General features: G+C 41.3%; 1 protein-coding gene across 2 annotated transcripts in view; it reads right to left on the bottom strand.

The window, feature by feature from the left end:
- ANTXR1 (ANTXR cell adhesion molecule 1) overlaps positions 1-12,863 on the bottom strand; it is a 118,111-nt gene that overhangs the window by 46,193 nt on the left and 59,055 nt on the right. For both annotated transcript variants that reach the window (XM_066983299.1, XM_066983298.1), the window contains exon 13: positions 6,499-6,594. In XM_066983299.1, the coding sequence (XP_066839400.1) occupies positions 6,499-6,594 (96 nt within the window). The remainder of the gene's footprint in view (positions 1-6,498; positions 6,595-12,863) is intronic.

Below are 12,863 nucleotides of genomic sequence, written 5' to 3' on the forward strand. Positions count from 1 at the left end.
TGGAATACGCATTTTAGCTATAATAAAAAGCGGTGGGGGGGTTGCTTTGTTTTGTTTTGTTTTGTTTTAAATAGCATTAACTATGACCTATCTGACCCATCCTTTTTTTTTTTTTTTTTTTTTCCCACATACGTATAGTTTTGAACTCCTCTAGGTCCTATGACAGTTTCACAGCTTAGTTATAAATTGGATAAAGAAACATTTCCTTTTCATTTGTTTCATATCTGCCATGTGTTCTAAGTAACCATCCTTGGAGATGTTGTCTACAGTTCAAGATTTCTAATACAAGCAGGAAGCCTGTCTGTATTTCTTCATCTGCAATACAATACATTCTTCTTCCATTGGGTAGATGAAGTCCAGTTGGAAAGCTAACATACTTTTAAGTTACTCTCCCATCAGCCTGGAAGAAGATCCATTAATCTCAATTTTACCTCATTAAAATTAGGAGAGACAAGACTGTTTCACACCTAAGACTTCAAGTGACATGCACAAGCTACATTCAAAACAGATATTAGCACATGTCAAAATCATCCATGCACTTATGGGAGACATGACATCATGGAGGGGAAAAAAAACCAACACAACCTTTATTTAAATAACTCTGATACAGTTTGCAGCTGAATGGGGTTGACATGCAATTCCCCAGGGAATGCATGAGAAAATGTAGCATCTGCAAAGATCATTCCTTTTCCTAGGCCACTTCACTTGCACAGAAAAACAAGGCCAGAATCAGTAGGTTTTGCTCCAAGTGTCTGACCCACTTTCTTTGGAAGACTAGCTAAATAAATTTCATTTTCTGAAATAAAGAAAAGAAAAACATCATAGCTACTTTCAGCTATATTCAGAAGCCCTTGTTCTCACTCATTGATTGCTAGGGAATTTTCTGGTTGAGTAGGATGTGGTCCTAAAGACCTATTTTTTCCTTAGCTGGGTTTAGCCAATTTTCTTTGGAAGAAGTGCAAGGAGTCCAGGGAAAAAACAAAGGAAGAAACAAGTTTTTACTGTGTTAGTTGCTTTCTATTCAGGACTGGGGCAAAGAACAACAGTGTATCCTTTACGTTGAGTATCTGTTGTGGTCTGGAATAAAAGGTGCTGAAGCCAGTCAAGATTAATATAATTGGCTTTCGGTTCTGGCCTTAAAGAAATACATTAGCGAGGAAATGGTTTGGGAATCTGAAGTCTATGCATATCATCTAAAGGCAAATAGCTTTCAGAAGGCAATGCTTAAAAATTTCCAAAAAGTCAACTCCTGGAAGATCTTTCAGTTTGGACACCCCAGAATTGATGGACACTTCAGAGAATTTGGCTTTAACATCTTTGGTAATGACACATCATAGCAGCACAACAAAGGAGCCTAATTCAGTGCCTGGCAAACATACTGTTCTGTTGGCCCCCTCTACATGAGTTGCCTGACCCAGCTGTGGAGCTGATGGTATTAGCCCAGGCAAAATTACCCTGCTATGCTATTTTCAGGATACATGCTAGCATGTTTAAAGACAGCCAGTTACAGAGCATTATATCCATGTCTAACCCATCCTGATCTGACTGACAGGAAGCCGAGTGGGCAGTGAACTTTTGTGGGTCTCTGGACATTTATTGAGAACAGCGTCTTTATCCTCCTGCTGTGCTTTTGTGCACAGCAACTGCGAAGTCAGATTCTGTTATTTCTGCTACGGTAACAGTGCTACCACCAATTGTTTTATATTGACCGTGCCATAAATGAAGACACTCATTTTTGGCAACAAGCATGGACTCAGAGCTTGGATGCTGCACACCAGGTTAAGCTCCAATAATTCTGGTGAAACTCTACCATGTTATGCTAGGCAAGTGCTTGGCTTGAGTGCTTGACTCAATAGCTCAGGTCTGAACTGAAGGCAGGGACTGTGGGGTCTACAAGCAATTCTTCCCTCCATATTTGTGTCTTTCTCTCTCTCTTGGTTTGTCTCACTAATGTTTCAACTCATGATCCTGCATTCCCTTCTCCCAAAATCATCTTAACTACAGAAAAACAGTGCTTCGTACGCACATGGGAGCGTGTGGGAATCAGAATACATGGACCCTTACAACCTCCATCAAGCCAGTGTTCACCATGGAATTTTATGACTCTCCAGGGTTACTGTAGCATCTATACATTCCCCCGCCCTCCCCTTCCTCCAGTTTAGCCATAATTTTCATGTGTTTTTAATATATATTTTCTGTATTTTCTCCATCCAGATTTCTGTTTCCAAAACTTTTGGTCAGCTGCACTACAGACTGAGAGCCAAACAAATTGCTGAGTTCTTCCATGCTTCCTTCCAGAAAGCAGCTTTAAAGCTAAGGCTGGCGTTAGATGCTTAAATACCAACACCTCGTTTATATGCCAGCCACACCCCTACATTTAGAGAAGCTGCAGTACAAAAATGAGTAAGATGGTGGATATATTCTGAGTGGGCTGTTGCTACAGATCAGCTTCTCATGTTTCCCCCGAGGCCACACTGTAAGGATGCATAAGGGAGACAAAGGCTCATGTTTACCTCATAAAACTGTAAGGAGATGTGATGTACGAGCATGTGGGGAAATGCTTTGAATCAGAGCCTCAGCTGCACCAGGGAGATATTTCCACTCCTATCCTCTGTGTTTAGTTCCCTGGACTGCCCCAGGCTTAGGGCAGGCTGACTGCAGCCCCAATTCAGCTGTGCTAGGGAGTCATTTGTCCTGCAGATCCTGCTCAGGTGCAAAGCACAGCCAATACCACTCACCTATCCTGCTGATTCCAGCATCCATGGGAGGTGCCTGAGCTGCATGGTGCTGCATATTGGCAGAGGGAAGCTGTCCCAGCATGGACAGGCCTTCCAAATATTGTATTAATTATGTCTTCACTACACATCCAAAACATTTAACCAATTCAATTTCCAAACTGATCTAATAATGTGGCTGCAAAAGCCTCCTTAAGACTATTTTGGAGGCTTGCTATCTATTTGTCTTACAAATGTTAATAGCTATTTGGTTTACATCTATATTAAAACTAAGCCTTGTGTCGGTCTCCTGTCTGGAACTGAATTTCACCCATGGGCACCGAAGTAGCCTATTGCACATACATTTCTGCTCTGAGCACTCTGAATTCTCCAGAGTGTTAAAAAAAAGGGAGGAATGGGAAAACAACAGCTACTGAAAATCAAATGCCCCAAAACATCAACAAGACCAGAATCTGGCATCTGCTGTTTTGCAGATGCACTCTTCTCAGGAAAAGTGCCATCAATATCTTTGCATTTGCCATCTTCTGCTGTGTACAGTGCTGGAAATGTAAGCTTAGAAGAATATCTTTCTTTGTTTCCTGTAGTTGAATAAATTTCCTTGAAACCTCTTCAAAGGTTAGCACCTGGCCTTCATGCTTTCACATCTCTCCATGGATGTCAAGAGAAATTTTGCCTATGCTGGGTATCAGGCACAGCAAAGGTCTAATTATTGTTCTGATCCACTAAGCAACAATTGCATATACTGTAAACTGAGTGGTAAATTCCAGACTTCATCCCAGAATACTTCTGAGACCAATAAACTTGGATACATTTGGAAACAGCATTTCTTTATGGGTGCATGCCAAGGATATACTGGGTTCCAGATAAATCTCCAGAGTAAGTATGTTGATTTCAGTGCATTTACTCCAGGGATGAAGCTGGCGTGGTGATTTTCCTGAAGAACGGCTGGACAATAATGATTCCTATTTAATTAAAAAGCATGCCAAGAGGAATTTCAAGGTTTAGAAATGTGCTTGTCACTCAAATTTATTCTTTTTAAGGAAAAAGGTTTTTGTCTTTTGTCCCCTCCCCCTTCCCCCCCCCCCCCCCCCAATTATCTTTGAGACGTCCCTGGGCTTGAATCCACAGCAGTGTCTCTGGGTCTGTGGTTTGATTATTAGAGGGTATTGCTTGCCTGCCTCTCTTGTCTGTTGTGCAAGCAGTTCTTCTGGCCTTAATTCACTCCGTGCTTCTGACAATGCTGCATTCCTTGATGTGCCATTACCAAACTAGTAAATAAGCAGTGTTGCTCTGCTCTCTTTCTCCCCACCCTAAACCAAGTAGGCTGGGCAATCCTCTGTGGATTTGTCTTTAATTTTACAGATTCTATGGGTAAGCAATTCACAGTGAGGTATCTTAGCTGCTGGTCTACTGCCAAGCATACTGGATTGCCATCCTGGAGAGACGAAAAGATCACTTACAGGCTCTTGAATTGAACTGTTTCCAGCAAGCAAAGGGATGTGTTTGACTTACATTTGGAAAATATCACTGAGACAGTCCCCACTTGGAGACCTTGCTAAGAGGGAATGTGGGAGGTAAAGGAGGAAAAAGGGTGAGGAAACACTTTTATCTACAACAACTTTTTTAAGTACAGAATTTAAATCTGGAAAATATCTGGAAAAGCTTATGAAGTTTCATGTGAATAAGAGACTCCCTCACCTCTGTTGCACTTGCCTTCCCTATCTGGACTGTATTTCTTACACTTAAAGCAACACTGTTAAATGACTGTTATCTTCATATTGTTCCCTTATAGCAGTCCTGAACTACCCTCTCTACTACCCTTAGTTCTGTACTCCCTCTACTCCACACCACTCTGCTTTTACTCATGCCTTCTTCCAATCAGCTTCATTGCTCTTCTGTGAAAGAACCTTTAAATGGTAGCATCACTTACAGCCTCTCATCTCTATCACCTTACTTCTCCACCAAATCCCAGTGCAAATATCTGCACAGGGTGCATCTCCATTGACTTCCACACAGATGTGCCAATGAAGAAGTTGTCCTGACTTCTCTGGGAACAAGCCATCTAGTTTAGACAAATAACTCTCAGCAACCTACCACACTGCTAATCCTTTGTCCATTTTTAGAACTGATATTTTAGTGTTCTGAAAAGTTTAAATAAATGTTTTTTTTTTCTCTTCTGGTTTGCAAATCAGGACAGAGGTGCTAACTACTGTGAAAAGAAGCATTTACCCCTTGCTCATCTATCCAGAAAGAGAAAAAGACTAAGATTTTTCCTACAAGATTTTCATCCTTGTTCTGGACAGAGAAATGTATCTCACACAAAGATTCCTCCTCAAATGTGAAGAGACCCTGCAGCGTCTGTTGCTCCACAGTTCACAACACCAGATTGTGGATTCAGTATAACATGGTGTAAATTTACAAAACTGGATAAATGATTCAAAATCAGGAATAATGGTAGTGATCCAGAAACTTGAGCCAGTCTGGATAGTTTTAAAAGACGCATCTGAAACATTATATGCAACCTGACACCAAAACCAGTCTCCAATTCTGCTGACATTTGTACATCCCTAATTCTTGTTCTATATTTGCTTCATAAACAAGACCCAAAGCAAGCACAGAGATTCGCTGGATTATATGTCCCACAATAGTCATTCTTTGCCTTGATCTACATTGGAAAAGGCAGCCCAAAGGCATGACCAACAGAGATGTATGGAGGTATGACAGGTCCTTGCAGTCAAGCAGCAGGATCATGTGTGAGAAAAAAGGTTATCTCAAGTCTCTGATTTCCCCTTGCTTCCCTCGACCTCTTCCTTCTCTTCTGTTTTCTCCTCTTGCCCACGATTTCTGCCCTGCAGTTTACTTTAAGCAAAACTAAAGACAAACGAGGGAAAACACTGCATGAAAGTAACAGCAACAGAAACACTTGATAAAGTGTGGCAGAGATCACAAGGAGAGGAAAGGCTCTTCCACCTCCAGAGTCTAGGACTCATTGTAGACTGTCAGCAAACTGGCTTCCCCATCCTAGACATAGCTCTCTTGCAGCTATTCATACAAAAAAAATGACATAGAATCATTAAGGTTGGAAAAGACCTGCATGATCATCTGGTCCAACCATCCCCTTATCACCAAAGTCATGCACTAAACCATGTCCCTGAGGCATTGGAACGGGTTGCCCAGGGAAGTGGTGGCATCACCATCCCTGGGGGTATTCAAGGAAAGGTTGGACCTGGTGCTTAGGGATATGGTTTAGTGAGTGACATTAGTAGTAGGGTGATGGTTGGACCAGATTACCCTGAAGGTCTTTTCTAACCTTAATGATTCCAGGAGCAGCAAGTCCGACCTTTCCTTGAACACCCCCAGGGACAGTGACTCCACCACCCCCCTGGGCAACACATTCCAGTGCCTGACTGCTCTCTCTGAGAAGAAATGTCTCTTCATTTCCGAACTAAACCTCTCCTGGTACAACTTGAGGCCATTCCCCCTTGTCCTATTGTTAGTTATCTGCGAGAAGAGGCTGACCCCCAGCTCCCCACACCTTCCTTTCAGATAGTTGCAGAGAGCAATAAGGTCTGCCCTGAGCCTCCTCTTCCCCAGACTAAACACCCCTAGTTCCCTCAGATGTTCCTCACAGGACTTGTGTTCCAGGCCCTTCAATAGCTTCGTAGCCCTTCTCTGGACATGCTCCAGGGCCTCGATGTCCTTCTTGTAGTGAGTATGGTGCTATCAGCAATGCTGAAGGCAGAGCAGGGTGAAGAGGACTTACCACTGTGCAGCAAAGAGGCCAGAACCACCAGAGGAGAACCAGCGCCAGCAGGAGGAAGAGGATCAACAAAGCAATAGCCAGGATGGTCCCATCTGACTGGAAGAGAATTAGAGAATGTGTGAGCACCACTAGCACAAAACTTCTCTCTCCGCAGTACCTGGCCTATGCATCCTGTTGCAGGCATGTACACGTCCCAAGGGCCATTGCCATAATTTGTTCATTTTTCAGAAAAAAAACAGACACAGTTTTCCTTCCTCATACATCTAAATGTAGCACCTTCCCCACCCTCACTTATTGGGGAAGAGACATCTAGTTCACTTTCTGGAGTTGTAGCTTGTGCCTTGGTGCCAACGTCACAATTATGTAAAAAACTTAATTCACTTTAGATCAAAATCTGTCTCCATATACCTCAGAGCATTGTGAAAATGAAAAAAAAAATTTAAAGCATCGGAGCTCACAACACAAAGTTTTCTTGCAATTTCAAACTTTCTCTTTTCTTTGTGACTATTTTCCCTTCTTGCACAAATTTGAAAGTAATGTCAGAATTCAAATTTACTCTAAATAGAAAACCATTTGGAAAGCTGCAGTTCACATTTGTAGTGAGAAAACAAACAGAAACAAAGCTCAACTTGAGTTGACATTGGCCAGTGTGGTGTCAGACAACAAAAAAGGCTTTTTTAAGTATGTCAACAGCAAGAGGAGGTCAAAGGAAAACATTGGACTGATAATGAAGATGGTCACCTAACAAGTAAGGACGAGGAACAGGCAGAGGTGTTTTTTGCCTCAGTTTTTAATATTAATGACAGAGCTTGGGCTGCCCAGTCCTCTGAGTTGGAAGATCATGACTCGGGGAGCAGTGACTTTCCATCTGTAGCCACTAAACTTGTAAGGAACCAGCTGTATCAGCTGAACATTCATAAGTTCAGGTCGTCTGATGGGATTCACCCCAGAGTGCTGAAGGAGCCAGCAGACGTTATAGCTGGACCTCTCTCAGCAATTTACTGAAGGTCGTGGGAGTCTGGGGAGGTCCCTGCTGACTGGAAGCTGGCCAACGTTATACCCACCTACAAAAAGAGCATGAGAGAAGACCCAGGGAACTACAGACCTGTTAGTCTAACCTCACTCCCAGGAAAAGCTATGGAGAAGATTTTCCTGGGGATATTGAAAGGCAGTTAAAGAACAAAGCTGTTATCAGACACAGTCAACATTGGTTCCCCAAGGGAAAGTCCTGCCTTAGTAATTGATCTCCTCCTATGGTAAGGTCACCTGCTTGGTGGATGACAGCAAGGTGCTGGATGTATCTTTCTGGATTTTAGTAAGGCCTTCAGTACCATTCCTCATGGCATCCTTCTGGAGAAATTGTCCAAGTGTGAGCTGAACAGGTCCATACTACACTGGGTAGTGAAGAGCAGAACCCAAAGGGCTGTAGTGAATGGGGCTACATCTGGCTGGTGGATGGTCAGCAGTGGTGTTCCGATTTGGAGCAGATTTGGACATGTACACTGTCACAATATTCAGGGTTTTTCCACAACAGAAACCATTACCTCTGGAAGATCCTTTCTATTCTAAGGGATACTTCCCCCATTTAAAAAAGGCATTTACAATTCTCTGATATCAATTAACAATCCAAAATGCTGCACAAGCCACCACAATAAAGCAATCAAAACCAAAAGTTCATTATTTCCTGTTGCTTAGATTTAACCCAAAACAGATGTTCTTGGTTTTCTGAGGCATGCCAGCTTCCCTTTACCACATCTCCCCGATATCATCCTATTCTGAGATAAGCAAACAGGCAGTCCTGACTTAATCCTGTTTGAGATGTTCTTGATGTAAGAGCCAGACATTAAAAAAACTCCACCCAAATGTCAAGATCACCAAGCCGTACTGAGTACACATTCAAGAGCAGACTGACCTGTAGGATAGGAAGATTGGGTGCCTGCTTAAGTCACTGTAATTCAATGGCCAGATGATCTCCTATCATACCAAACTGGTAAGAATAATGGAAAAACAATCAAGGGTAAGAGCATTTTCCAAACCTTCTTCTGGTGCAGAAGAAATTTCTGGAGAATTTGGATCAACACAACCTGATCTTTGACACTTGGAAATAAAAAAGATGTAGTCCACACAAGAGAAGAATTCACCCAAGGCATCTCTGAAAATGGAAACTGGACCCTGATACAAAATAAAAGCTCATTTGAGAAAACAGAGCTGTATACTTGGTGTTGTTCCTTTAGACAGACAGCATAAAGCAACATCCATCATCTGCGAAGTGGAACCTGCTGATACTAAGCACTTTAAAAAATGTGATCTTGACTCTCTGTTGCCATGAAATCATACAGGAAAGAAGGAAGGCTTTTGATGTCTAATTGTTGCCTGCCCCCTGTGCCCCTATATTGACACAAATTTTGTCATTTTAAATACTCTAAAAGGAATTTGCAAAACTGCAAGGCAAGTGAAGGTAGCCTTTTAACTGGCTTTTAACAGAATTTGTTTTTAATTTTTTCTTCCTTTTTTTTTTTTTTTTTGAGACATTCTGCAAAGAACCATTTACATTACATCTGGATCTCTGCAAGGCAGCTGATGTGGCCAGCTGGTATTCTGTGTCTCTCAGCAGTGAAACTGTCCAGAGAACTTGGAAGGGTTCGATTTGCCAAATCTTACATTTCTCACTCAGGTAATGCCTCTCACTAACGCCAGTATTGCCTGGCAAGTCTGCAGGAATGAGCCATTTTCCAATATCAAAAACAGACCCTCCCTCCAAAAAATGGGGTTGGTTTTAATTACTTTTCTTGTTTTTGAACAAAGATCAAAATATTCCAGACAGATATGAATTGATTTTCTGGGGTCAGCCGCAGCTACTAAAGCAACTAACTGAGAACCTGAATCACGAGCTACAAATCCTATCTTCTTTTGCTCTAACTGCACTGTCACTGCTGTGAACTTTGAGGAAACCCCAGCAAGTCAGACTAGGACAACACATATATACATAATAAAGCTCACTAAAAGCATCAAAGTGACCTGAACTCTGTTTTTGTTTTATTTTTATGTTGTCAGTTTCTGCTATAATTTAGCTATCATTCTATGTAGTATCTACAGTTTCATACAGCTAGAACTTTGCTTAGATGGAATGTGCCATTTATCCAAGCCGAATAATAAACAAGAAGGAAAGTGTGCCTGCTAGAACAGTCTGCAAAAGTTCCATTGACATTTTTAAGCTGTTCTCTCTGTCTTAAAACTGGTTGTTAAAAAGGGCTGGTGAAGACTTTTGAAATGTCTGTTTTCATTCCATTATTATTTTTTTAATGAAAATTCAGAAGAACAATACAAATGTTCTTGGAAACAGTGAACTATGGAATAATTCAATGAGTTGTGTTTGACACACTTATCAAGTAAAGGTTGTGAATTCAGGTCAAGGAAACAACTTTCATTTTAAAGACAAAGGAGAATTTTAACACTAAATTAGAGAAGTTCCTGTGAAATATCTACAGAGATGAAGTGTGGCTAGCCCCTAAACATACAGAGTTATCTGAAATTAGTACTACTTTTCCACTGAGATTTACCTTGACTACTCACACTGAGATAAAACTGGTGCTTGTGCCTACTGTGGGATCAATAGCCTAAAATTCCATTACACCCAAAAAACTGAGAAAAGCCATACAGCTAAGGTACCTGTTACAGCTTCTGCCAAATGTAAGCTAAATGTAAAACATTAGCAACGTGCTTCTCGACAGCTGTTGAAGACTAAGATAATACTTGGAGCCATTATTCTGAAGTGCCTTGCTATTGTATCAAGAAACAGTATACAAGAAAAAGAGCAGCCTCTTTAAATGACATTTTGATGCGCTACACGTTTCACATGTGAAAACTCTGCCATGTAGACTTTGAAACAAATAAACTGGTTGAGAAAGCAAGGCAGCTGTGCCTTGAAGCCTCCTTTACCCTGCCAAAGAGTCCAACAAGGCCAAGAAAATACTGCAAGTATTGCTGGCAGTTGAAGAACAATGGAAAACAATCTCTGGATGATACTGTAAAATATAAAGATATCAAGAAATCGGAAACAAGAGACATTAGAGGCATTTTCTCATTCATGGATGTGCGCATGCACATATATATATATATATATTCTTTCACTCAGAAGTTATTGTTGAAATGTGGTAGGATGTGAGAATGGGGGAAATCTTTTGTTATGAGAGAGAAACCTGGCCCATGTCTCGGACTGTAGGTACTCCCATTGGGAAGAGGAGAGGGCTGGCAAAGTCTGATCCAATAAATGGCATAGGCTATTTCATTAAGTCTAGCCACAAACATTCAGATGTGTGCTGTCCTCCAAAGCAAGACACTCCTAGAACACAGAAGCAATTCCTGGGAAGATCCTATCTATGAGAAAGAGATCAGTATAAACTAGGTGCATGCACACTCCTTTAAGACTCAGCAAACAGGGATGACCACTCCAGGGTTGCTCATGCCACAGAGGAAATGACTCATCTTCAGAGGACACATCTCTTGCTGTTGCCTACAGAGACTGCTGCCTAAGACCAAGTTCCTAAAATTTTGCTGCAGGAAGCAGGAATGCAGTCATGCAGAGAAGCAAAGCTAAGATAAAATCTGTGATTCTAAGCCTTTCTTCCATCTTAGACATTCATGGTGCTTCTAATGGAAACTGACATAAATCAGTTCATTGGCTTTTCAAAAAATAAAAAATAAAAAAAAAGCACTACTATGCACCAGAGATTTTTTTTTTATTTTTTTTTTTGTGTGTGTGTGTATGTTAAAATCTTAATTATTTTTGTTTAAGATTTTATTTCTTAGTTTCTCACTTTACTGCACCGGCATTTGCATTATATGATAGATATTTCAGAAAGGTAACCTGGATTAACAACACCAAAGAGCATGGACCCTTGAAAGCTTTAAATACTGACATTCAGGAGCAATGAATGAAGTACTAGGTACATCTACTAAATGTGCTCATGTACTATGGCTGACAAATTAACACACCATTGATTTATTCTGAGAGGGAGGTGATTAGCATGCAAGTTTGTTACCACAGCAGTAAATGGATTTAAGCACGTGTTTAAATGTGCTGACTTCATGGTGTGTCTAAGTGGAATGGACTTCTGCTAAATAACTGCAACAAGTTCTTGGATTCAGTAGGCCTTCAAGGCTGGGTTCAGTAAAATTATTTAGTCCTACCGACTTCACTGGAAAGTAGGAAGCCTGTTCATTCTGGCTCTGTACTCACTACTCCAGCAAACAGAGTTGATGCTCCCTAGTCTGCTAGCTGCTCCCAGGACTACAGCAAGTCTGTCGGTCCCATACGGTGCAGCAGACCATGTCAGAGCCTTCCCAACCATTAACTGCAGCAGAGGACCTAAGGCCGCCACACAACCTGGTAATGTCACCTCCCAGGCAGGCTGGAAAGCTGACGACATTACTGCTTCTGTGTAGGAGTGCAGGAACATCTGCTCTGCTACCTGGGCACAGTGGCACACCATCAGACAGCCACATAGCCAAGCTTCCCTTCAGAGTGACTCACATAATAACTCAAATGACACTTATTGCTGCTAAACATTAGGTTCTTTACAAAGCAAAGCAACATGGCTGCTGTCATTCCAGAGACAGGGAAGATGTGCACGTCTCCTGTATCCCAGCTCAGTGTCCTGTACATTAGAAAGTACGATCTTTTTACATTTTCTCAATGGGAAGAGCAGTAACATGCTGAAAGCACTCAGAGCTGTTAGCAGGAAAAGAACAAAATCTTGTTTATAGTTTTGAATGAGCATCCAAAATCTGAGATTTTTCTCCCCAGAGAGAAAGGAGAAACAGGTTTAAAATCCTTTATTCAATAGAGGAGGAAAAGACAAAGGATGACTCTGCCTTTTCACACTAGAGAGACTCAGGCAGCTTTTATTGTGAAGGAAATATTCTCCATTTCTTCCAGACACTCTTGGGAACTCTCCCACCACTGCAATGGAAAATGATGTCTATCATTTACTTTAACACATATATAGGAGCTTTTTTATTTTGTTTTGTTTTTAGTATAAAAATCTGGTCTACTTTCTAAAAGGAAATGAAAACTTACTCAATGCACTATTCTGTAATGCTAGCCTCTTTGATGTCTACGTGAAGTTGTTTGAGTGAAAGCCAAGCTCAGAAAGGGACTAGAGCAAGAAACACCTGTTCTAGGTCACCCAGTATAAGTGTTTTCAGCTCATTTTTTTCCAAGTGTACTGTGCTGTGAAACAAGAAGTCCTCTGGCAATGATCTGTTTTCATCCTTTCCTTTCACACCTGAAAGATGAGAGCACATTTACCAAAGATTTTTCCAGCATCCTAGATTATTTGATTTACAGCACAGTATAAACACCA

Source organism: Anser cygnoides, chromosome 26 (assembly GCF_040182565.1).
Source record: "Anser cygnoides isolate HZ-2024a breed goose chromosome 26, Taihu_goose_T2T_genome, whole genome shotgun sequence".
Lineage (NCBI taxonomy): Eukaryota > Metazoa > Chordata > Aves > Anseriformes > Anatidae > Anser > Anser cygnoides.